Source organism: Macrotis lagotis, chromosome X (genome assembly GCF_037893015.1).
Source record: "Macrotis lagotis isolate mMagLag1 chromosome X, bilby.v1.9.chrom.fasta, whole genome shotgun sequence".
Taxonomy (NCBI): Eukaryota; Metazoa; Chordata; class Mammalia; order Peramelemorphia; family Peramelidae; genus Macrotis; species Macrotis lagotis.
The window spans coordinates 56126755-56153077 of NC_133666.1; the positions used below are offsets into that span (position 1 = coordinate 56126755).

The window sequence follows — 26323 nt, forward strand, 5'->3', positions numbered from 1 at the left end:
CCTTGCCAATTGTTAATCATTTTAATAATGAAGATTAAACTAAATAGTGTATCATGCATACATTTTTTTCCTAAACATTTACCAGCATACCACTGACTATCTTTTATCTTCAAATGTTTGAAAGATTATCATATGGATAGTGCAGGGGCCAGTGGAATTTTTGCTTAGCTGGAAAGGACAAAAGGACAAAAAAAAGAACAAAACTAGAAACACTGGGTGGGCATCAATTTCCACTTTATATCAGGAAAACCTTAGCAATGATACCTGGAGCTCTCTGCTTTGGGAGGGAGTGTTTTCTCCTTCACTGAAGGTATCTAGGTAAAGGTTGGAAGCCCCACTTTGATATTCTGTAGTAAAGATTCTTGTTCAGAGATGAACTGCATAATATTGTGCAGAGAAACACACCTTTTAAATAGATAACCCAAGTCATATCAACACAATGACCAACCATAATTCCAGAAGACCAATGATAAAACACTTCCCAACAGAAGTGATAGAAGCAGGATGCATAATGAGACAAGATCAATTCAGAAAACTGTTTTGCTTGATTATGCATATTTGTTACAAGGGTTCTAGTTTTTTAATGAGGGAAGGGAGTGGAAAAGCAAGTAGATTTTTACATTTAAAAAAAGTAATTAAGAAATTGGAGGAAATGGAAGAGAGAAAAGAAATCTTTGCTCATTAAAAATGAAATGAAATGAAAAAGTGTTGAACCCTATGGCCTCTGAGGGCTTCTGAAGACCTCCCAGGGTCATAGAGTCCACTCCCTCCCAAAGCAGTCCATTGCACATCTTAGGGCACAAGAAACTAAATTAGCTTTTACTGACAAAAGATCAGGGATAACTGAATATCTGGCAGGGAGCTGTACAATTTTCTATGGCGGTCAATGGCTGGAGCCCAGTAAATGGGAAGAAAGGAGCCCTCTATTAGTATAGAAAGGCCTAAATGCCTCAGAACTCTACCCTCCTAATTATAACCTTAGCAATTTAGTTATGGGCCAGGGGGTGGACCAACACTGGAGGTCCCTTTGATCTCCAATTTGAGTCCTGGCTCACTAATTATTTGTCTTTAAAACACAAAGCAAGCAGTCCACAAATCATTGCACTAAATGGATGGGGTCATTAAAATGTACATGGAAGGGTATATATTTAACCATAGGTTTAAACTGGACAGTATAGTTTTAATTCAATTCCACAAACCTTAGTAGATGCCTACTATGTGCAGAGCATTGATTTAGCTTAGTGTGCTTCTAGTGACTCAAAATGGGCAAAAGCCCATAATTAGGGCTTAAAATTGGGATTGAATAAGTCTTTCTCAGAGGCCCAGTAGTTGCTAATGAGCCCTCTCCCAAGCCTCAGCATGGGCAACAAGAACTACCCTGTGGCCCTCTTACAGCTTTCGGAATAAAATACTAACTCCTCTCTTTGGGTTTTAATGTCCTTTATAATCTGGCTCTTCAGTCCATCTCCCACAATCCTCAGCCTAAGTAGCTAACTCAATGTCCCCTGAATGTGGCCTGATACCTCCTGCTTCTGTCTTTGTCCAAGCTATCTCCCATCCCTGGAGTACTTACTCTCTTTCCTCTAGACCCTTATGGCTCAACTCAAGAGCCACCTCCTACACGGAGCCCCCTCCCCACCACATACACACACATACACACACACACACACACACACACACTGTTTAGAATCCCCTTCCTCAAATGACTATGTATTTCTTATTTACTTCTTTCTCTTTTCCCCCAGTATAATGTAAACTCCTTGAGGGTCAATTTCCTTTTTGCCTTTGTAGCTCCAGGCCCTAGCACAGTATCTGGAGGTGTCTATTAAATGTTTGTTGATGAGTAGTTATCTCAATTACTAGCCTACAGCCCTCTGCTCATTACAAGCAGCCTACTTGTTAGTTCTGTCATTAGAATTCCTCCAGTGGATGGTCTCAGCTACCCTTCCAGGACTGTCCATTGGGAAATCTGTAAGCAAACTCACTCCTCCAGAGAACACTAATAGGACCATACAACCAAAAAAACAGTAGCCATTCCCAGATCCTATTTCTTCCCTGATAAGTCACCCAGATTCACATACCAAGATTTTGCCAGCTGGTCAGTGGCATTCCATTCTTGTCCATGGGTCTCTACCAACTAGGTGCATAAGGATGCTTAGGAACCCTTGAGCTAGTGACAGGGCACTGGTTATGTTCTGCTGTACTTGGCATTTCCAATTCTATGTGGTCTGGCGCTTCCCTGGCACCCTCCATAGGTTAGTGGATCTAATTTGCTTTTGTGTCTTAGATTTAGTATATGAAAAACTGTATGTACATAATCATTATGGGGGGATATACAAATTCCATTCTTAAAGCAAAGGTGATATTTATAAGGCTCTTCTTTTAACAGGCACTACCACAATTGAAAAATATGACCTTCGTACAAATAGTTGGATCCATGTTGGCACCATGAATGGTCGGCGGTTGCAGTTTGGTGTTGCTGTCATTGACAATAAACTCTACATTGTGGGTGGAAGAGATGGTCTGAAAACTTCAAACACTGTGGAATGTTTTAATCCAGTGGCCAAAATCTGGTCTATTATGCCTCCCATGTCAACTCACAGACACGGTTTGGGTAAGTTAAAGACACTAAAAGTAGTCTATTTTATCTAGAAAGTAGAAATGAGCATACAGTAGTAGAGTCTGGTCATGATGTTTCAAGAATTTGGACAGGTCATGAATCAAACAACAAACCACAAGTTTAAGAATTTGAAATTTCCTAGAGGGAGACATTCCCTTCTCTACTACAGATCTCAACTCCTCTATACCCTTACCCTTGTGGATTGCCTGACCAAAAATTTGTCAATGCTTGGTGGCTGACCTAGTGTTGAATATCTCCGAGTTTAGCAAGCCTGATTGTCAGATAGTGGACACATGGTCCATCGCTAGGCCGACAGTAGAAGCCTTTCCAACTTGCTTAGGATGTTACAAAGCTTGTGCTCCACTGGTATAGTCTTATGCACAGATGAGCGCCTGGAATAGAACTTTTTTTTTTCTTTTTAGGTTTTTGCAAGGCAAATGGGGTTAAGTGGCTTGCCCAAGGCCACACAGCTAGGTAATTACTAAGTGTTTGAGACCAGATTTGAACCCAGGTACTCCTGACTCCAGGACTAGTGCTTTATCCACTGTGCCACCTAGCTGCCCCCCCCTTCTTTTAGAATAGAACTTTAATGGAGGTGTCAGTTAATTTCTCCTGCCAAGTAAACTTGGGCTGTTTTTGCTTTTTTGGAGGGGGGGTTGTTTGGATTTTTGTCAGATCTGGGATTTTACTGATATTTGTTGAGAAAACTGCCTCTCTGAATGTAGTAAAACTACCTACTGTGTAACCCAGAGAGCTGTGGAGAGTTCTAGAAACAAAGTGACTTAGTAGTAGGTTTTACACTTAATAGGTGCTTGCTTTATCAGTGCTTGGCTTACTTGACGTGGTCACACAACCAATATATGCCAGAGATGGAACTTGAACCAGGTCTCCTTGAATCTGAGCCTGGCTCACTGTCACACTGCTTCCCCAACACCCAAGGTCACCACCATGCCATGATGAAGTATCAGAATAGAATTTTAGTGGAGGAATGTCAAATAATATCTATTTGCCCTCCCCCTCCCCCTCCCAGTATAATTCTACACAAGAGGGAAACATTCCATAATTTGCCTAAAATGTAATCTGATATGCTAACATCATCGTTACTGGTTCCATTTCCCAATGGAAACTTGGAATAGGAAAATTTGACAGCCTTGAAGCAAGGGAAAACAGTGAATTTCAGAATCTATCATGGGAAAAAAGGTAGATGGTGTAAGGAAGTTATCTCTAGGTGAATTTTGCCTTGCTCCATATTAGACCAGAACACATTTAGGAAAATTGTTGCCATTGGGGGGAACCCAGAGTTATCCTCAACTGCCAGCCACACACACACACACACACACACACACACAAACACATACACATATAGGAAGGTTTGGATAAATGAGGTAGCTTTAAGTTCATTCTAGTTTAAGACTGAATGGGACCAAAAAACCCTAATCATAGTAAGGACTGTCTCAGCCTCACAGAATTTCTGAGAAGGGAAGCTCATGCTGAGATGTGGACCCACATTCTTAGGCCTGGAGGGGTTGGAGGAAGCATTTAACTGGATGCTTACCAGGATATGTTTTTTCATTCTGGGTCCATGAACTTGTTGTGTCCATCAGGATCCCTGAATTCAATAAGAAGGTACCTGAAGTCACTATAACTATACAGTGACTTCAGGGGCCTTCTTATTCCAAATACACAAGTTTGAAGTTGAGTCAGAACCTTTATTTTCATAATCATTGCAAAGCCTTCATTTAGAAGGCTTTCCTCCCCAATGACATTAATTAGGACATTTCTTTGATTCCATCTTATTTCCCTCTAACACATGCTATATCTACACAGACACAATAAAACTGAGGGCTGAGTAATCAGTATATTTCTTGGATTCAGGTAGCCAATGAGGATAAGTCAGATCAAATGGGACTGTCTGGTATATAGGGGAAATAGTAGTGGACCGTGAGTCAAGAGGTCAAGGTTCTGGTATTGATTTTACTATTCAGCCTGGGACTATAGATTAAAATGCTTTGCCTCCCTTCTCTGTAAAATGTCAGGCTTATATCTTCAGGAATGGTTAGTTTCTGTAAGGGAATCTTGTGAGAAAAATCTCATTTAAAGGGAGGTGACTTCAGTGTGAAGCTGGGCATAGGAGAGGATAGATAGATAGATTAAAAATACGTCAGAAAATAGGCTTTAGGATGAAGAAATGAAAGATGTCAAAGGCTCACATAAGATACAGAATCCCCTTAACAATCATCTAGTCTAACTCACATGTTTTACAGATGGAGAAACTGAGAGACTAAAGTGACACAACATGTAGGAGAGTTAGGCCTCAAAACTACCAAGTCCAGTAAATGATTTTTCCAGCCTACACACGTGTCAACTTCTCGTTTTTCTCCCCTATGTAATAATTTTCTCCTCATTTAATGTATGCTTATATGCCACCCAGGAAAACATAATAGGCAAATACTATTGTATTCAAGCTTTAACAGCAATGTTCCTCATTAGGAAGAGGGCTATTTAGGGCATCATTAGAACGGGCCCTAATGCTGGTGATCATAATGCTAGTCTTTTCCCTAGAAAGAGGCTCTCTCTCTCTCTCTCTCTCTCTCTCTGTTTGCAATGTATAAAAGACAAATGTATCATTGATTTCCTCTTTCAGAAAATATGAATCTTTATCTACATCCTATATAAATATTTCAGCTTTGTCTGACTAAATATCTTTGCTTATCAGACATCAAATTATTCATTAAACACAGAAGTCAGCCATTACCTAGTCCAAGCACGTCTAACCTAAATAAATCCCTGAGGGAGAACCCAATGAAAAGTTCATTTATTAGGCTAGAAAAATCACAGAATCTCAGAGTTTTGTCCAAACAGAGGAATAATAAAAAGCTATGACGATAATTCAGGAGGGGAAATCTCCTGTCAAAGAAACATTATAGAATGTTTGAGTTGCAATGAACATCTTCCAGATGATCCCAAGTTGTCCTTTCTGGGGAGAGGGGGAAAAAAGAGTCTCCATATCCCCTCCCATGCCCTTCCATCATGTTTGCAGAGGTCTTGTTTGTCCTCTCATGTTACTGAGAGTTTCCTCCTCCTCTGTCCCCACCTTTCCCCACCCCAAGTTATTGTCTTCTGAAGCTTTCTTCTCTCAGTAGCAATATTTTTTTTTCAAATTTTATTTTAGGCAGTCGGGTTAAGTGACTTGCCCAAGGTCATATAGCTAGGCAATTATTAAATGTTGAGGCTGGATTTGAACTCAGGTCCTCCTGACTTCAGGGCTGGTGCTCTACCCAATGTGCCACCTAGCTGCCCCTCTCAGTAGCAATCTACACATTTTACAGAGGAGGGAGGGCAAGACATTTTAAGTGACTTATCTATAGACTCAGAGTGAATAGTAAAATCAGTACCAGAACCTCGACCTCTTGACTCACGGTCCACTACTATTTCCACTATATACCAGACAGTCCCATTTGATCTGACTTATCCTCATTGGCTACCTGAATCCAAGGAATATACTGATTACTCAGCCCTCAGTTTTATTGTGTCTGTGTAGATATAGCTTGTGCTAGAGGGAAATAAGAGGGAATCAAGGAAATGTCCTAATTAATGTCATTGGGGATGTAAGTGAGGTGATAATGATATGCTGGCAAAACTAAGATATAAAAGAGGAAGGAAACAAGTAAACCAATAATATTGATTTCCTGGAGTGGTGAAGAGGGGCAGTGCAGGGAGGGGCTATCAGAAGGAACTAAGTGGGAAATTTCCTAGCCAAGCCTGGAAAATTACCCAGAGGTATCTTAAGGAACCCAATACCTCACAATCTGCAAAGGGAAAGAGAGCCACCCAATGGTGGGTTAGGACCCAATCTCAGATGAATCTTCGTAACATAGATGAGTTTTACACAGACCTTGCTTGCAGACAAGGTCATATCAGCTATAAGCTGTGATTGCCCCAATGTGGTCATTCTTTCCTTCCAGTGAGCAAAGCTCAGACATTCCTGTCCAGTTGAGGCACAGTCTCCTGTAAATTTGCTGCAGTAATCTACCCAACAGATGGTGGGGGAGGTAGTTTCCAACAATTCTCTTGGCCCTGCAATGATGCTCACATCTACTGTCTGGCCCTCATTCTCACCATGGGATCAGTCCATCTTTTTTGATTACATTGATTTGATGATATCCTTTATACCACTTCTCCCATGTAATTCATTGTCCTAGGGAAAAAAAATTGTCCCCTACATACTGACATTCCGAGAAAAAGCAATTCTACAGCCTTCCTTGGCTTCACACAATTTCAACAATGATACTCGACTAAGAGACATTCATTATGTCTAAAGACTCCCAGAGGTAATGGAAACAGCTTTTGCTTCAGATTGGTAAAAAGAGTCTTTGAAAAACAAAAAAAACGCATTCAAAGTTGGTGGTTACTTGCAAAGGGGTAAACTAATCATTGGGGATGTTGAATCTAGGTAAAGTTCTAACACCATTCTTCTCCTTTAGGGGTGGCCATGCTTGAAGGACCAATGTATGCTGTTGGTGGCCATGATGGATGGAGCTATCTTAACACTGTAGAAAGATGGGACCCTCAAGCTCGGCAGTGGAATTATGTTGCCAGCATGTCAACTCCTCGGAGCACAGTGGGTGTCGCAGCATTGAACAGCAAGTAAGGAGACCCTTTCCAACTCACATGTATGTGGGCTACCTATTCTTTCAAAAAGAGCTTTGTATTCTTTCATTTTTACCCTCAAATTATAAAGAAGCTGAGCTTTGCAAGGCAATCTTTTTATTAAGGTGCTAGTAAAATTGAAGAGAAAGTGATGAAAATTACATTGATGTAGATCACCATTGCATTTTAAAACCTGTCGCATCATCATTGCACTTTTTCCTCTGGTACTTGTGAAGCTGAACATGCTGCCATATTTTTATATATTTTCTTCTCTATTATCTATTTTTATTCAGACCCAAGCTTTCACTGGTAAAGGGACCACCCTGTAATGAACTAGTCTGCCAATGCAGATGACCAGATAATCTGCAGCTGAATATTTGGGGAGCTGCCTGTGGGAGTTGAGAGGTTAGGTAACTTGCCAAGGACCACAGAATTCTCTGAGGGTTTTCTGAGTCTGAAACTAGTTTTGTCCATTATGCAACACCACCAATCATGATTTTTAATATCTCATTTTCTTTTAATGCTCTATCTTCAGCTAAAATGATAATAATTGGTTCCTCATGAAAATGCTTTATGATACATGGTATTATTATTCCCATTTCACAAATGAGAAAAACGAGGCTCAGAAATGTTAATTGGCCAAGTTCAGAAAGCTAACAAGTATCTTAGCTTGTGAATCCAGGTCTTCTTGAGTCTAGATCCATCCTACCTCACTCCCTCTCAGGTTGATAAAACCTATCAGCAGGGTACCCATAAAGAAGGAAGCATCCTGCTTATCTGCAAATGACATTATACTAGGAACCTATTATCATTATGAAAGAATAATTATTTGGAACAGATATTTAACTGAACAAATTATGGAACAATTCCTATTTTTGCCATACAAAACCTCCCATCATCATTCTCTGTATGATCTTCCTATTCCTTTCCCAATCTGTGCTTTTCCATTGGACTAAGATTAACATTTGGCCTCCAGACCAACTCTTACAAGTCATCTATGGGGTGGGATGGCCTGGGGTTTGCCCCAGGACCCAAAATTTAGAAGGGTCTGATAATCCTTGGCCTCTTTTGGCATTAGGCTTTGCAACTAGTTAGTTAACATAGGGTACTTCCCCACTGCCCCCACTCATCCCTCCACACACACATAGCACACTTCCCTAAGGGCACTTCATCCTGCTTGCCCTAGTTAAAAACAGTCCTATTCATGATCCTGTGTACTCTGCCACAAGCCCCCTGCGTTTTCAGTATTCTCTCACTCTTCCTCACAGTGTCCCCTAACATTCTACCTCAGTTGACTCTTCCTGGACCTGCCACCTCTAACTTCCGTCAAAGCAGATCCCTCCTCACTAATAAGCCGTGACAGTATAAGCCCATGCTAAAAGTGTCCTCAGTATTCATAGCTTATAAGATAGAACATGGAAATTTTGACCAAGTACCTTTTAGAGTCATTCCTTCCATTTATTTCTGCTCTTCTTGAATCATGCTACGTTAGTGGCTGCCCATCTGACTTTGGCATGGAGCTCTTAGGCACAGTAGAGGTATGGCTCACAGTGATATTAAGCCCTAGCTCTGTTTTTGGTGCCTTCTAAAGTACAAAAAGAAGGCTTCACGTTCAAGAGGAGAAAATCTCAGCTCAGCAATGGCACAGGTCCTAAATTCTCCTTTGAATGCTCACCCAGTGGGGTTGGTAACGTCATCTACTACCCAGAAAGAAACATGCTGAGATTATAAAGTCAAACTCATTGACTGCTGTGTTTCACTAGCTCTCAACTCAGCATGAAGGCCATTTAAAGATGTTTTTGTGATTTAGTGAGCATTTATTTTATTTGTCAACGTGGGATTAAGTTAAAATTAAATTCCCAGGTCTGTCCATCAAGTGTGGTATTTTAAAGTTCAGAGTAAAATCACCAGAGTCAATACGGTTTCCAGGGTAAAACCCAATTTGGAAGTTCCTCCATTTTCTCTCTGGGGGGAAGGAGGGGCTGGGTCTGGGAGAATAGAGCTAGCCCTGAGCCTTCAATTTGCTTGGGAGAGACCTTCCCTCACTGCAGCTCAGCACCTTCTCTGCAATTTCTAGTCTGGATTGTTGCAGGATTACACAGTCTCAGAGGTCAGAGATATGGCCTGGACCCAGATCTTCCAGATTTTGAGGTGAATGCAGGAACCCATCCCACTTTTGCCTCTTTGTGTGGTATTTTAAAGTCCATAGAAAAAGTACTAGAGTCAATACAGTTTTCAAGTTCATTTGTGTTCTTATGAGAATCAGAAGATATCATTAATGGTAATAATATATAATATTATATAATTGTGACAATAATTGTATTATTATAATAAGAGAGTTTACGTGTATAGTGCTTTAAGGTTTTTAAAGGGACACAGGATATGTTCCCCTTCCACTTCTCTTTCACAGAGCCATTGGACCTGGCCTCCCTCCCTTAGGTCCTTAGAGACTCTTGCCTGTACTGTTCTACTAGTTTCCTAATTGTAATTGATACTCTACAATTGTCACTCTCCTCCTCAAGAAATTCTAGTGACTCCCTATTGCCTCAAGGAAAAAACACACACATACACAAACACACACATACCACACATACATACATACACCCCCCACAAACCCCACATACAAACACACACCACATACACACACACCACATACACCCCCACCACATACACACCCACCACATACAAACACACACATACCACACATATACCACACCACATATACACATACACACCACACACACACACACACACATACATACTTTTCTTTGATATTTAAAACTCCTGTGCAATCTGATGCTAACCTACTTTTCCAGTCATAGATAGACACCCTGGTGATACAATAAGACAGACAGACAGAATTCTATTGTATTTCACATCATCTACACTTATCTTCATGTTTTCTATATTTCATCCAGACTGGCCTGCTTGTTGTTCCCTTTATATGACAATCTATCACCCATTTCCATTCCTTTCAATAGGCTGAGCTCCTTACCCAGAATGCTCTTTTATAGTCTCCAGCTACCTCTGAGGCTTAGCTCTCATGCTACCCCACTCAGGAGGCTCTCCTTATGATTCCACTTCCCCAGTCACTTAGGATGTACTTTGGACATATTTTTGTGTTTGTAAATTATATTTTTATTCTAAACTTAGCAAACAGTACAGAAAATGGGCATTGCATTTTCTATGTCTAGGTCAAAAGAGACCTGGACATAAAATGGCAGCTCTCCAGTATCCATTAATAGCTTTTCTTTGTAAACCTGTAGTAAGGTCAGTACATGTTGCTTTGAAAACTGTCCTTATGTGCGATTCCTTTAGATTTATGTGTCTGAATGCATGAGGTTCCCCCAATAGAATTGAAGCTCTTTGACTGGACTCCATCTCTTTATCCTTCGAAGAACTATAATGGTGAGATTTCAGGCACTGGCTGGAGGATGGAAGAAGACTTGACTACATGACTCACTTCCTAGCATTGGACCTGATCTGGTTACTCCAATGCTCAGTATAACATTTCAATAATTTTCCATGACTCTCCCTCCTTGTTCAATCAAGTTAGAAAATTGAGAGCCTCATACAGTCTCTCTCTCTCTCTCTCTCTCTCTCTCTCTCTCTCTCTCCTTTTCTAGAATATATGCTGTTGGTGGACGAGATGGAAGCTCTTGTTTAAAGTCCATGGAGTGTTTTGACCCTCACACCAACAAATGGAGCATGTGTGCACCAATGTCAAAAAGGCGTGGTGGTGTTGGGGTTGCGACACACAACGGATTGTTATATGCTGTTGGAGGACATGATGCCCCTGCATCCAATCACTGCTCCAGACTTTCTGATTGCGTGGAAAGGTACCTTTCCTTACCTCCTTGTTTCCCTCTTCCTCATTCCCTTCCTTCCTTGATCAACCTTTTCTTTCTTTCTTGGTTACCCTTCCTTCTAGCCCCTTCTTCTCTAGAAATGAATTACAATGTTTTCCTTAACTAACATTAAGCACTACACTACAGAATCCTGCCTCATAGTGTTTCTCCAACAGTTCCAAAATAAGGCATGACTGTACAGATAATCTCTTAAAACGCTGAAGGAGCCTTATCATTCAAGTTACCCAACCTGCCAGGGTTGAACAAAATACTTATGGGGCAGCTAGGTGGTCCCGTGGTTAGAGCGCCAGCTCTGGAGTCAGGAAGACCCGAGTTCAAATATGACCTCAAACACTTAATACTTGCCTATCTGTGTGACTGTGGGCGAGTCACTTAACTCCATTGCCTTGAGTAAATTAAAAAAGAAAAAGAGAAATACACTTAGCCCAGAGAAACTGCCATCACTGTGAATTTGGAAATTGCCTCTAGAGCCACCCCCAGCCAGTCATACATCTATATTACATGTTTCCTCACTGGAGTCACATCATGATCTTCCCTTTCCCCATCCCCCCGCCCAGACCTCCCACCACAACTATCATTCCTGAGATCAACTCACTGATGTTATTTAGCAAACATAGCTCAGAATGACATTTGGCTGCTTCAAAAATAAAGTCCACCCTCCGAGGCCAAAGAGCTTCCTGAGAATGTCCTTCAAGTCTCAGTGTCAGATGGATGGAAATGATCCACATTGCTCTTCCTGGCCAGCATCAGCAGCAGTTAGCAGAAGTTGTCTATGTCTTGTTTAGGCCTTCACCAGAGAACAAACAAAATTATAAATACCTTCAAGTCCCCATGTTACAATTTCAGTAACAAAGAGAACAGCAACTTAGTATTATTGAGTATGAGAGCTGACTGGGCCCTGATGGGTCAATGTTTCCTTATTGCCTTATACCATAGGCCCTTCTCAAAACTGAAACCATTAGAAACTCTATATTCTGTCCTCAAACTCCTGGTCTAGGGCCCTGAGGCAACAAGGAAGTATCTCCCATGGAGGTCAGAGCTACAGTAGAGAGAGTTTATAGTAGAGTGTGGTTTGGAAAATATTCCTAAAGAGTATCTAGCTCAACCTCTTCATTTAAAAAAAGGAAGCCCACAGAGATAAAATGAGACTTATCCAAGGTCATGGGAAAAGTGAGACAGGCCTAACTTTTTGCTTGGTCCTTGTGAGACTGTGGAAGCCAATCACAGATTATTAGCTAAATAATAAAATAACCTTTCTCATTCTATTTCCAGGCCAAAAAGGTATCATGCCGAAGTAATAAAGCCTTTTAACCTTGAATAGTCTAAAAAGTCCATTCCCCTGAAGGGCTTGAGTGCTGAGTCACATGTAGACAACCGGAAGAAATAAGGGAATCTCTGTGCCTGTCCATGTATGGGCCTCATTACAAGTGCATGCAGACACTTAAAGCAATAACCATAATGAGAAAATCCAATGTGGAAGCACTGGAACATAATCAATTGCTAAAGTCTCCCCCTTTTTACAGATTTAAGGAGAATTACTTTAAAGATAAAACATTCAGAGTGACCTCTTTGAGTTTGAAATAACAATTGGGCATCTAACTTCCCTAATAAGACCTGAATAAAAGTACCTCGAAGACAAATAAAATTGATTTGAATTTTAGTAGTTTTCTAGGTATTTGATTTTGATTTTATTCCATAAAAATCCCATTTGTTTAGTTCTTTACCACAAGGCAAAGAAAGAATAATGTAGACAGAAGACTGTGATAATCTCTAGCTAGTCAGCTAATATGTAATAGCAAATAATAGTAGGTATGTGGTCTGGAGGCTGTATGGTATAATGGACGGGGTGTCATACTCAGAGATAGAGAATGTGGTCAGAGAAATTAAAAACATAACCACATATAACATAACATAGCATACGGTGCGATAAATTCAGTTGATTAAATATTTCAGTTTTTTTAAATGTTGAGTTGAATCTATGTAATCTTAAATGTTCCTTCCAAGCGCATGGACAAGCTCCTTCCTTCCTTCCTTCCTTCCTTCCTTCCTTCCTTCCTTCCTTCCTTCCTTCCTTCCTTCCTTCCTTCCTTCCCTCACATTTACCGAACAGATACTCTATGCAATATAGTGGACTAGAATGGGGGCAAGGGGAAGGGAGAGATACATAGATCAAGAAGGTACAGTCCCTGCCCTTAATAATAATCAATATATTTGGAAGAAATAATACATGGATGAAGATAAACATGATACAAATTGGAATATGTTAAGTATGTTAAAGGAATACCAATTGTCCAGAGGTCAGATCACAGAGAAATTACTTGTTTCAATTATGTTCAAATAGAAACAGATGGAACAAAGTTGAATGTGACAGAAGAAATAAGTGATTTAACATGAAGCTTTCATGTTAAAATATGGTAGAATATTCATTAAATTCTTTAATAAAATAAACCTACCATTTTATTTCTTTAGTAGACAAAAGTAAAATTAGAAGGGCTTGTAACAAGGGTTAAGGTGAGTGTATTGTGTTATTGGCTTTCCCTTTTTTGATTTTATTATCCTGTACCAACTAGGAAAATACTTTAAGTCTTGGAAGAAGAATTCCTCAGGCTTTCCAATGAGTGGTGATAACTGGATTTTCAGGGAAAAGACATTAACTTGAGAATGAAATGGGGAAAACAAAAGAAAAACAAACAAACAAAAAAACTTAGGGCTTCTGAAAAAAGAGACAAAGATAGTGGAGAATGACAAACTAAGAGTTTTGCCATCACCCTCTGCAAATTGTATTAAATGCAAGGTACCCTGATAGCCAAAGCCAAGAAATATGCAAGTAGCTTCTGCCTTATTTTCCATTTTAGTCCTTATATACAATATAACTTTGATCAGAAAAAGAACTTAGTCAAAGTCGTTCAAAAAGCATAATGATGGCATATAGGGACCTTTTCTTCCTGGGATACAATTAGAAATTATAAAACTTCCTCAATTTCAACCAAGCCATTTTTGATACCTTGGAAATGTTTTACAGATTTATAATGTTCTTGGAGAGTCCTCTAGTGGTTGAAGGAAGACTTGCAGTTGGTTAAATAGTTCTAACTTTATCATGGAGGGCTATTAAAATATTCTGAAATCTACTGATAAGTCTTTGTTTGGAGATGTCCTTGTGTATTTAAATAATATATTATATATGTCTGTGTTTGTGAATACATAGCTGCATTACATGTATGTGTGTGTGTTTTATGTATGTGGATGGTTGTTTTGAACTGTCTTCCCACTAGATTGCCTCCCCTTAATTTGTCTTCTAAAATGTCTTAGATATGACCCAAAAACAGACACATGGACAACAGTAGCACCTTTAAGTATCCCTCGTGATGCTGTCGGGGTCTGTCCTCTTGGAGATCGCTTGTATGCAGTAGGAGGATATGATGGACATTCATATCTGAACACAGTCGAATCCTATGATGCACAAAATAACGAATGGACAGAGGTAAGAACAAAGAAACACTCAAATACAGAGTACTTTCCCTAGATTAAAAACAGTATCCCAACTCTTGGAAATCCAATGTTACCTCTGATCAGGGAGAAAAGAGGGGTTCAGAATTCAAGGATCTCAGAAATGTGTTAGAATCAGAGAATCTTAGAGAAGAGAGCCCTCTGAGACTATCCACCCTGCCAAATCAGTTTTGGCTTTTGTTCAAAGACCTCCAATGATAAGAAACACTTGTCTTCCAATGGCAGTCCATTCTTCTTCCACCACTGACCCTAATTCTGCCCACTTGGATCAAGCAGAATAAATAATAAACCTAATCTCTATTCCATTTAGCAACCCTTTGAATGACTAATGACAGCAACCTTGAAAAAAGTAGAGTAAGAAAGCCCTGGGTATATAGGATGCCTCTTGGAGATTAAGGGAAGCCAATCCATCATCACTAATAGCCAAGATCTGGAGGATTTACTGTAGGAACTGCATATGACACAGAAGAAACTTCAAAGGTCCTCTATTCTGCCCCTCTTAACTTTCGGATAAAGAAATTAATATCTGATGAGGTCACACAGGTAATAATACAGCTGGGATTTGAACCCAGGGTTTCTAACTCCAAAGTTTATCTTCAAACCCTCACCATTGTAATTACTATATGAATGTGTTTTTTACATATTTCTGCAAAATTCTTTAATGTCAAGCTTAAAAGAAAACAAATTCTCATATCTGCTTCTGCAGTATGTCATGATATGTTGTTTTGATTGAAATTTGTGAAGAAAAATGCCCCATGCAAATATGTAGTTCAAAAAGGGAGGAATATTTTAATAGGAAAATATTATCTTTAATATTTTTATGAATATAGTTTTGACTTCATTGATTTGCTATAGAACCTTAGGAAACTCTAGATGTATAAAATCAACACATTAATGAAATCACAAGTTTGGACATTCAAAATATTATTATTATAATTACCTGGATGAACTGTCTCCTGTAATTTAGGTTTCTAATCTATAAAATGGATCAGAAATTTCCATTTATATTTCCCTCAAAAGATTAGAGTTTACTAAGAGAACATGAACATTTTGAATTTCCTGTAAGCGCTACATTAGATAACTCAAATACTAAAATGGATATGATGTCATCAGTTTGGATGATTACTTTAATAATGCAAACTCTGACCCATCAGTGCCTGTAGGACAATGCATTGAGTTCGGAATAAGAAAAACCTAAGTTCAAATCCAACCGAGATACATAACTGCACTACTCTGGATAAGTCACTTAACTTCTATTTGTTTCATTTTCTTTAACAATAAAATCAGGATATATAGTAGGATAGATGGGAAGATCCAATAAGAAAATATTTATAAAGTACTTAGCACAATTTGTGGCTCTTGGCTCTATTTACTTTTTTTCCTCAGTTATTTATTTATTTTTTTCAACTTTCATACTTTCTTTTTTTTAATTTATTTTTATTAAAGATATTATTTGAGTTTTACAATCCCCCCCCCAATCTTGCTTCCCTCCCCCCACCCCCACCCCCACGGAAAGCACTCTGTTAGTCTTTACTTTGTTTCCATCTTGTACCTTGATCCAAATTGGGTATGATGAGTGAGAAATCTTATCCTTAAAGAGAAGAGAAGTCTAAGAGGTAACAAGATCAGACAGTAAGATATCTGTTTTTTTTCTAAATTAAAGGGAATAGTCCTTGCACTTTGTTCAAACTCCACAGTTCCTTATCTGGATACAGATGGTACTCTCCTTTGCAGACAGCCCAAAATTGTTCCCGATTGTTGCACTGATGGAATGAGCAAGTCCTTCAAGGTTGAACATCCCTCCCATGTTGCTGTTAGGGTGTACAGTGTTTTTCTGGTTCTGCTCATCTCACTCAGCATCAGTTCATGCAAATCCCTCCAGGCTTCCCTGAAATCCTGTCCCTCCTGGTTTCTAATAGAACAATAGTGTTCCATGACATATATATACCACAGTTTGCTAAGCCATTCCCCAATTGAAGGACATTTACTTGATTTCCAATTTTTTGCCACCACAAACAGGGCTGCTATAAATATTTTTGTACAAGTAATGTTTTTATCCTTTTTCATCATCTCTTCAGGGTATAGACCCAGTAGTGGTATTGCTGGGTTGAAGGGTATGCATATTTTTGTTGCCCTTTGGGCATAGTTCCAAATAGCTCTCCAGAAGGGTTGGATGAGTGTCCCAGATTTCCCACAACCCTTCCAACAATGATCATTATCCTTTCTGGTCATATTGGCTAATCTGAGAGGTGTGAGGTGGTACCTCAGAGAAGCTTTAATTTGCATTTTTCTAATAATGATTTAGAGCATTTTTTTCATATAGCTATGGATTACTTTGATCTCCGCATCTGTAAATTGCCTTTGCATATCTTTTGCCCATTTGTCAATTGGGGAATGGATTTTTGTTTTTAAAATATGACTCCGTTCTCTGTATATTTTAGAAATGAGTCCTTTGTCAGAATCATTAGTTGTAAAGATTGTTTCCCAATTTACTACATTTCTTTTGATCTTGGTTATATTGGTTTTATCTGTGCAAAAGCTTTTTAATTTAATGTAATCGAAATAATCTAATTGGTTTTTGGTGATGTTCTCCAACTCTTCCATATTCATAAACTGCTCCCCTTTCCATAGATCTGACAGGTAGACTAGTCCTTGATCTTCCAATTTGCTTATAGTATTGTTTTTTTATGTCTATGTCCTGTAACCATTTGGATCTTATCGTGTTAAAGGGTGTGAGGTGTTGGTCTAATCTAAGTTTCTTCCATACTAACTTCCAATTATCCCAGCAATTTTTATCAAAGAGGGAGTTTTTATCCCAATGGCCAGGCTCTTTGGGTTTATCAAACAGCAGATTACTATAATCATCTCCTGCTTTTGCACCTAGTCTATTCCACTGGTCCATCACTCTATTTCTTAGCCAATACCAAACAGTTTTGATGACTGATGCTTTATAATATAATTTTAGATCAGGTAGGGCTAAGCCACCTTCTTTTGCACTTTTTTTCATTAAGCTCCTGGCAATTCTTGACTTTTTATTTCTCCATATGAATTTACTTACAATTTTTTCCTAACTCATTAAAAGTAATTTTTTGGAATTGTGATTGGTAGGGCACTAAACAGATAGTTTAGCTTTGGTAGAATTGTCATTTTTATTATATTAGCTCTACCTATCCATGAGCAGTTGATATTTGCCAAGTTATTTAAATCTGATTTAATTTGTGTGAGAAGTGCTTTATAATTGTTTTCAAAAAGATTCTGAGTCTGTCTTGGCAAATAGACTCTCAAATATTTTATATTGTCTGAGGTTATTTTGAATGGGATTTCTCTTTCTAGCTCTTCCTGCTGTTTCTTGCTAGACATATATAGAAAAGTTGAGGATTTATGAGGGTTTATTTTATAACCTGCAACTTTGCTAAAATTGCTAATTGTTTCCAGTAGTTTTTTGGATGATTTCTTGGGATTCTCTAGGTAGACCATCATGTCATCTGCAAAGAGTGAGAGTTTTGTCTCTTCATTCCCAATTCCAATTCCTTCAATTTCTTTTTCTTCGCTAATTGCTGATGCTAACATTTCTACTACAATACTGATTAGTAGTGGTGATAATGGGCACCTTTGTTTCACCCCTGATCTTATTGGGAATGCCTCTAGCCTCGCCCCATTGAATATAATGCTTGTTGATGGTTTCAAATAGATACTGCTAATTATTTTAAGGAACAGTCCATTTATTCTTACACTCTCTAGTGTTTTTAATAGGAATGGATGCTGTATTTTGTCAAAAGCTTTTTCATCATCTATTGATATGATCATATGGTTTCTGATAGGTTTGTTGTTGATATAATTGAGTATACTAACAGTTTTCCTAATATTGAACCAACCCTGCATTCCTGGAATAAATCCTACTTGATCATAATGTATTATGCTAGTGATGACTTGTTGTAATAATTTTGCTAAGATTTTCTTTAGGATTTTTGCATCTATATTCATCAGGGAAATAGGTCTATAATTTTCTTTCTCTGTTTTAACTCTTCCTGGTTTAGGTAACAGCACCATATTGGTTTCATAGAAAGACTTAGGCAGAGTTCCATCTTTCCCTATTTTTCCAAAGAGGTTATATAGAATTGGAAGCAATTGTTCCTTAAATGTTTGATAGAATTCACTTGTGAATCCATTAGGCCCTGGAGATTTTTTTTTAGGGAGTTCAATAATGGATTGTTGAATTTCTTTTTCTGAGATAGGCTTTTTTATGTATTTAATCTCATCTTCATTTAACCGGGGAAACTTATATTTTTGTAAATATTCATCCATTTCACTTAGATTATCAAATTTATTGCCATAGAGTTGGGCAAAATAATTTCAAATTATTAATTTAATTTCTTCCTCATTGGTGGTGAGTTCACCTTTTTCATTTATGATACTAGCAATTTGGTTTTCTTCTTTATTTTTTTTTAATCAAAATGACCAGAGGTTTATCAATTTTATTGGTTTTTTCATAATACCAACTTTTGGTTTTATTTATTAATTCAATAGTTTTTTTGCTTCCGATTTTGTTAATTTCTCCTTTAATTTTCAGAATTTCTAATTTGGTATTTAATTGGGGATTTTTGATTTATTATTTCTCTAATTCTTTTAGTTGCATGTTTAGCTCATTGATTTCCTCTTTCTCCAATTTATTCATGTAAGCATTTAGAGCTATAATATATCCCCCGAGAGTGGCTTTGAATGAATCCCATAGGTTTTGCTATGTTGTTTCATTATTATCATTATCTAGGATAAAATGGTTAATACTTTCTATAATTTGTTTTTTGGTCCACTCATTTTTTAAAATGAGATTATTCAGTTTCCAATTTGTTCTGGGTCTCTATCTCCTTGAACCAGTATTGCATATGACTTTTATTGCATTGTTATCTGAGAAAGATGTATTCACTATTTCTGCCTTTCTGCAGTTGATCATTAGGTTTTTATGTCCTAGTACATGGTCAATTTTTGTATAAGTTCCATGTACTTCAGAGAAAAAGGTATATTCCTTTCTATCCCCATTCAGTTTCCTCCATAAGTCTACCGTATCTAATTTTTCTAATTTACCTCCTTAACTTCTTTCTTGTTTATTTTATGATTCGATTTATCTAGATCTGATAGCGGGAGGTTTAGGTCTCCCACTAGTAGAATTTTGCTGTCTATGTCTTCCTGTAGTTCTTTCAGCTTCTCTTCTAAGAATTTGGGTGCTGTCTCACTGGGTGCATATATATTCAATATTGAAATGACTTTATTGTCTATGGTACCTTTTAGGAGGATAAAGTTCCCTTCCTTATCTCTTTTAATGCTATTTTTGCTGCTGCTTTGTCTGAGATAAGGATTGCTACCCCTGCTTTTTTTACTTCAGTTGAAGCAAAATATATTTTGCTCCAACCTCTTACCTTTACTCTATATGTATCTCTCTGCTTCGAATGAGTTTCTTGTAAGCAGCATATTGTAGGATTCTGGTTTTTAATCCACTCTGCTATTTGCTTACATTTTAAGGGAGAGTTCATCCCATTCACATTCCAGGTTATGATTACTAATTCTTTATTGCCCTCCGTGCTATCTTCCCTCTGTTTATATTTTTCCTCCGTCCCCCCACTTTATCCATATTCCCCAGTATTTTGTTTCTGAATACCATCCCCTTCAGTGTGTTTGCCCTCCAATTTCACACCCTCCCCTTTCTTTCCCCTTTCCCTTTCCCCCTTCCCTTCCTTTTGTTATTTCCCTCTTTTCCCCCACTCCCCTTCCCTTTCTCCATCCACCCTCCCGTTTTCCCAATGTAATACTTGAAAAGTTAGATGTTTTATAAGTTAACTGAGTATATGTAGATTGACTTTAAGCCCCATCTGATGAGAAGAAGATTCAGGTGTTTCTCCTCTGCTCCCTTCTTCCCCTATATTACCATAGGATTTTTGTGTAATGAGTGTGTAATGAGATTTATCCCATTCACTCCCCTGCCTCCTCCAGTCTCTTTCCTGTCCCCCTTTTTAAGGAGGTAGTGTTTTTTTAGATCATTCTAAGTCATAGAAAATTCTGAGTGTCTGTTCCTTCTAGTTCAGTATATTCTATCGAATAGAGTCAAAATTCCTGAGAGTTATTAGAGTCTTTCTCCCAAGTGGGGTTAAAGCCAGTTACATCCCATTAGATAGCAGTCTCATGGGTAGGTCATGAATGTCCATCATTTCTGGCTAGGTGTATTCTCTCTGTTAGAGTTACAATTCTCAAGATTTATGAGAACCTCCCCCCCCCCCATTCTGGGATATAGCCAGTTTCATCTTACTGGATTGCATTTTTTTCTTTTTACTGCCCCCCCCCCTTTTTTCCTTTTCATTTGTCTCTTGAACCTCCTGTTTGATGTCCAGATTTTCTGTTTAGCTCTGGTCTTTTCATCAGAAATTTTTGGAATTCTTCCAATTCGTTAAATATCCATTTTTTTCCCTGGAAGAGAAGGCTCAACTTTGCAGGAAAGTAGATTCTTGGCTGCATTCCAAGTTCCCTTGCTCTTCAAAATATCTCATTCCAGGCCCTTCGATCCCTTAATGTTGATGCAGCCGGGTCCTGAGTGATCCTTACTGTGGCTGTGGCTCCTTAATATTTAGATTGTTACTTTCTGGATGCTTGCAGGATTTTCTCTTTTATCTTATAGTTCTGGAGTTTGCCCACAACATTCCTTGGTGTTTTCATTTTAGGACCTTTTTCTGGTGGGGATCGATGTACTCTTTCAATAACTACTTTGCCCTCCAGTTCCATGATATCAGGGCAGTTTTCCATCACTAGATCCTGTAATCTTAAGTCCAGGCTTTTTTTTTCTCTTCAATGTTTTCAGGAAGTCCTATAATTTTCAGGTTGCCCCTTCTTGATCTATTCTCGAGGTCAGTGGTTTTGTTGATGAGGTATTTTACATTTGCTTCTATTTTTTTCTATTTTTGATTTTGTTTAACTGACTCTTGCTGTCTCATGGAGTCATTAGTTTCTGTAGACTTCATTCTTGTTTGCGGGGAGGAGTTTTTTTCATTAAACTTTTGCAACTCATTTTCCAATTGGTCAATTCTACTTTTGAAAGAGCTTTCCATTTGACCAATTGAGGTTTTGAGAGAACCAATTTCTTTTTGCATTTGCCCATTTGAGGATCTGAGAGACTTATTCTCATTTTGTATTTGTCCAATTGATGCTGTGAGAGATTTATTCTCATTTTGTAATTGTCCAATTGATGATCTGAGAGATTTATTCTCATTTTGTATCGGTCCAATTGATGCTCTGAGAGATTTATTCTCATTTCATAATTGTTCAATTGATGATCTGAGAGATTTACTCTCCTTTTGTATCTGTCCAATTGTACTTTCTAAGGTTTTGTTTTCTTGTTTCAAAGTATTAATTGTCTCTCCCAAATTTTTAAGCTCCTTTCTTATTTCTTCAAGGAAGTCTTTCTGTGCTGGAGACCAGATTGTATTCTCCTAAGAGGTTCCAGGTCTCTCTGAGTTAGGGTCTTTCCCTTCTAGGAATTTTTCTATGGACCTACCTTTCTGCTGACCCTTCTTCATTTTTGCTAAGACCTTGAGTTGTGGGGGGGCTGGTTCATTGGGCCTTGGGATCACTGAAGGCTTTACTCCTTGAGTGCAGTTTCTCCAGCTGGCCAGTAGGAGGTGCTGGTTGCTTTCTCTGGAGTGTCTGTGACCTTGGTTGAGGCCTTTTCTCTTTGCTTGAAGGGAGGGGTTGGAGGTATTGAATTCTTTTGCCTTCACCCAATGCTGGGCTTTCCCTGGCCTGAGGGCATTCTTCAGCTGGGCTGGTTCTTCTGCTCACACACCTGGGCCTGAGGCAGAAGTAGTTTGCATTTGTTTGGGAGGAGGTCTGAGTTGTAATGGAACCAGAGGAGCCCAGGATGGTGTCCACAGCTCTCCTGCACCAGAACTCTTCCCCCAGACCGGTCCCCAAGCTTCAGGGGGACAGCACCAATGCCAGCACCTCTGCTCCCCTGCGAACTCAAGCCCTTGTTGTCCAGCCCCACCGCTGATCCAGCAGGTCTGGCTCTCAGGCCCTCAGACTCGCGGTTCCAATTCAGCTGTTAATCTGGCTGATCCGGGGCTGATCCTCCCTCTGAGCCCAGACTCACCCGCCCGAATTCGGCCAAAGCTGCTGCCGGAGACAAATCCTGAGGTAGATGTTCTTTCTCCTGGCTTTTCTTTCTGGGTTTTGTGGGTCGGACTTCTTTTAAAAGGTTTGTTTCATGTGATAGATGGGGAAGAGATCAGGAGACTTTAGAATTGTGCCTGTCTTCTTTCCGGCATCTTGGCCGGAAGTCCCTATTATATTAATGTTAAGGGCCCCACCATCCTTCCAGTCACCAGGTTCACAACCTATATCATCTTTGACCCTTCTCTCCCTTCTTCCTTCAAGTTTTGTCAGTTCCAGCACCATATTATCACTGGTCTACTCACACCGGGTCTAGTCCACATTGTATCAGCCTCTTTCCTTAATTAGTACAAATGCCTCCTAATTTGTGTCTCTGCCTAAAATCTCTCCCCATTTCCAATCTATCTTTATTGAATTGTGAACTAAATTTTTTCCTACAATTTCAGTCTCCCCGGGTCCTTCCCCTGCCTAAAGGACTCTGGCAGCTCCCTACTAGAATATCTCTAATATAAAACAGGACCTCCTCTGTCTGACATTTAGCACAATCCGAATCCAGTTTTCCTTTCCAGATTTCTTGGACATACACTCTCCATTCCAGCCATACCGAACAAAGATATTTCTCACACTAATGTAGCTAAATGATGTACAGATTCCGACCCCAGGTAAAATTATTGTACCATGGCGAAGGGTAATCCACAAGAGGAATTTGAGATGATTGAAAAAGAAGCTTAGTTTGATAGTTCGGTAGTCCTCTCAATCATCATATGTAACTGTAGTTATCAGGAAATTTGTGCTGAGGGGCAGCCCTATGCACAGATGACAAAGGGAAGAAGACAGCCATTAGAACAGCAGGAGAGATTTAGGTGAGACCCAAGAATGAACTTTTTATGAGCATTATACAGGAATAGGTAAAAATAAAGAAACCATTTGTTCAGAGAATCTTTAAGCATTTATCTTTGATGTCTTTGGATAATAGGAGCAACCATCTCTCAGAGGCTCATAGATTCATGCTTTAGATTCTAAGTGGTATAGCAGAAATAACACCATATTACGGGATCAAGAGACCTTTCTCAGTTTTTACTCTCCAATTTGGGGCAAATTGTTTCCCTTCTCTGGGTCATTGCTTCTTCCTATTCCACATACATCAATTCAACTAGATACCCTTTGGATGTCCCCTTTCTAGTTCTTAAATTCTCTAGGTTTCAGATTCTTAAATGTATGTCACAAGAGACTAACACCTCCTTCCCAGGATCTCATTGACTAACACCAACATTTATCACCAACATTTATCTCTTTTTTTCAGGAAGTTCCTATCAACATCGGAAGAGCTGGCGCTTGCGTGGTAGTTGTGAAACTGCCCTAATGAGATTCAGCAAATACAAAAGCAAACCAAACTCCCAGTCCATAAACCAGTCTAGGAGGAGAAGAGGAAGAAACCAAACACATCTGAAGTACCAGCTGGGCTTGTTTGGAGCTAACTACTAAATAGTCAAGTCATATTGGACTTGGTATATGATTCAAAACTCAATTTAGAGTTTCTTCATTTTCCAAGCAAGAATTACATATGGCAGTCATCTAAAAGTGTTGTCTTAGTTGATTAATATAAAGCCCCATCCAGTAAAACACTTTTCAGTCTTCTCAATGAAAATGGCCAATGTTTAATGAAATTTGGTAATGGTCAAGATAGAACAAATTATGATATGAAATAAAATAGAGGAAGGACTGTTGACCTGGGTTCAAATTCTAGAGCTGCCACTTAACTACCTATGTGACCTTGAGCAAGGCACCTAATCTGTCTAGGCCTCAAGTTTCCTTAGTTATAAAATGAAGAGGTGGGACTCCATGACCTCTAAAGTCCTTTCCAGGTCTGAATCTATGATACTATGACTTAATGGTCTTTAAGACCACACCCATTTTTCTGTCCTCCAGTCACACCCAAAGGAGGTTTTATTATGTTTTTATTATGTTTTTCAAACCCTGACAGTATTATTAGCAGCTTTCAATTTCAAATAACTTTCAGAATTGGCAAATGCTATGGAATTTTTTTTTTTGCCAAAAAAAAAAAGTTTGTGATTACCTAAAATATTATGATTGAACATCAGAGTGAACATCTGAAGATCTAAAGTAAGAATCTGTTGAAATTCCAACATGGCATTCTTCTCTTACTCCAATGCTGCTAAAAATTAGTCTGTTGACCTATATTGCTGTTGTGTTTATCACAGTATGTTACCTTCTTTATGAAAATAGAGTTCTTCACTGACCATCTGCTAGGACATACAAATTGGATTTTCCTTATATTTCATTATGGATGAGATCTGAGAACAAGAGGTGGTTAGGGTCTTTTCATAAACACAACTCACACATTGAAAAAAATCCAGTATTTGTCCCATTGATAGAAACCGTGGCTTCAGTTTCAAAGCACCACCTGCCACCAACAGTGGGTAATGGCTCCTCAACCATACTTAAGAATTCAGTGATTAGCAACCGTTAACTGAGTGTGTTTGCTAAAAAATAAAAACGACAGGTCAAACTTCAAAATGGAGATAAGTTTCACAGAAGGTTGGTGATCACTCAGAAACACCATAGAGTTCAACGTGCATGATTGTTCCGCCAGTTTTCTTTCATATGTCAGTTTATATGAAGTTGTTTTTCATTGCTGTTGTTTTTGCTAATTTCACTCTTGTAATGTTCCGGTAAGGAATGTTTAGAATATACTTTTAATCAAACATAAAAGAGTAGTTGAATAGTGACTATTTTCGCTTTAAAAATTTATCTTTCATTTAGCTGCAAAATTATTCAGGATAGACCATTGAGAAAGTCTCTTTTTGACAGCTTTTCAGGTTGTGAAATTAGATTTCATTTTCAGCTCGTGAAATCATGTTGCTTTTTATTGTTGATTGTGAAGAAAATGTTTAAGAATATCCACAGAATGATTTAGAAAGTGAATCACCCTTACCGGTTTTTCGTGTTGCAATGCAATCAGCACAATGTAATATTTGGAATTTGCTATGTGGAGTTCAAATAAACGTGGTTTTCTCTGACAGAATGAGTGATTCTTGAATGCAGTGAATGTAATCTTGTCTCTTCCCTCCTTTTCATGTTTTTCTTTGCAGTGCCCAAATATTAGAGTGTAATGAAATCTTCATATGATTCCCCAAAGTGTTCTTTCAAAGCAGAGGCTATGGCAGGGCTTTCTTCTCTAGTCCCCAAAGCTCTTAGTACAGTGTTGGACCCCTGGCAATTAATTAAAAATGAAGCAGTTCCTCTTTGTTCCCAGTCAGCACATAGAATTTAATATGTATATTCATAAGACTTAGAGAAAGGACTTGAGAAATCATATGCTCTAAGATCCTCCTTTTATAGAGGAGGAAACTGAGGCAGACCATATAACTAGTAAGTAGGAGAGGCAGAGTTCAAATCCAAGGTTTCTGACTTCACCTCCAAGGTTCTTTCTACTATATAATGCTGCCTCCAATGCTGTAGCCTAGAATAAAAAGCATGAACAAGTCATGAGATATGTTTGGTC

The 26323-nt window shown here is 38.7% G+C and overlaps 1 protein-coding gene across 1 annotated transcript in view; it reads left to right on the plus strand.

Annotated features, from left to right (window-relative positions):
* Nucleotides 1-25858, plus strand: part of KLHL4 (kelch like family member 4) — a 151819-nt gene extending 125961 nt beyond the window's left edge. Inside the window, exons 7-11 of the mRNA XM_074206955.1 lie at nt 2390-2614; nt 7105-7267; nt 10897-11109; nt 14449-14620; nt 24101-25858. Coding sequence (XP_074063056.1) covers nt 2390-2614; nt 7105-7267; nt 10897-11109; nt 14449-14620; nt 24101-24160 — 833 coding nt within the window. The 3' untranslated portion in view covers nt 24161-25858. The remainder of the gene's footprint in view (nt 1-2389; nt 2615-7104; nt 7268-10896; nt 11110-14448; nt 14621-24100) is intronic.
* Nucleotides 25859-26323: the final 465 nt, after the last annotated feature.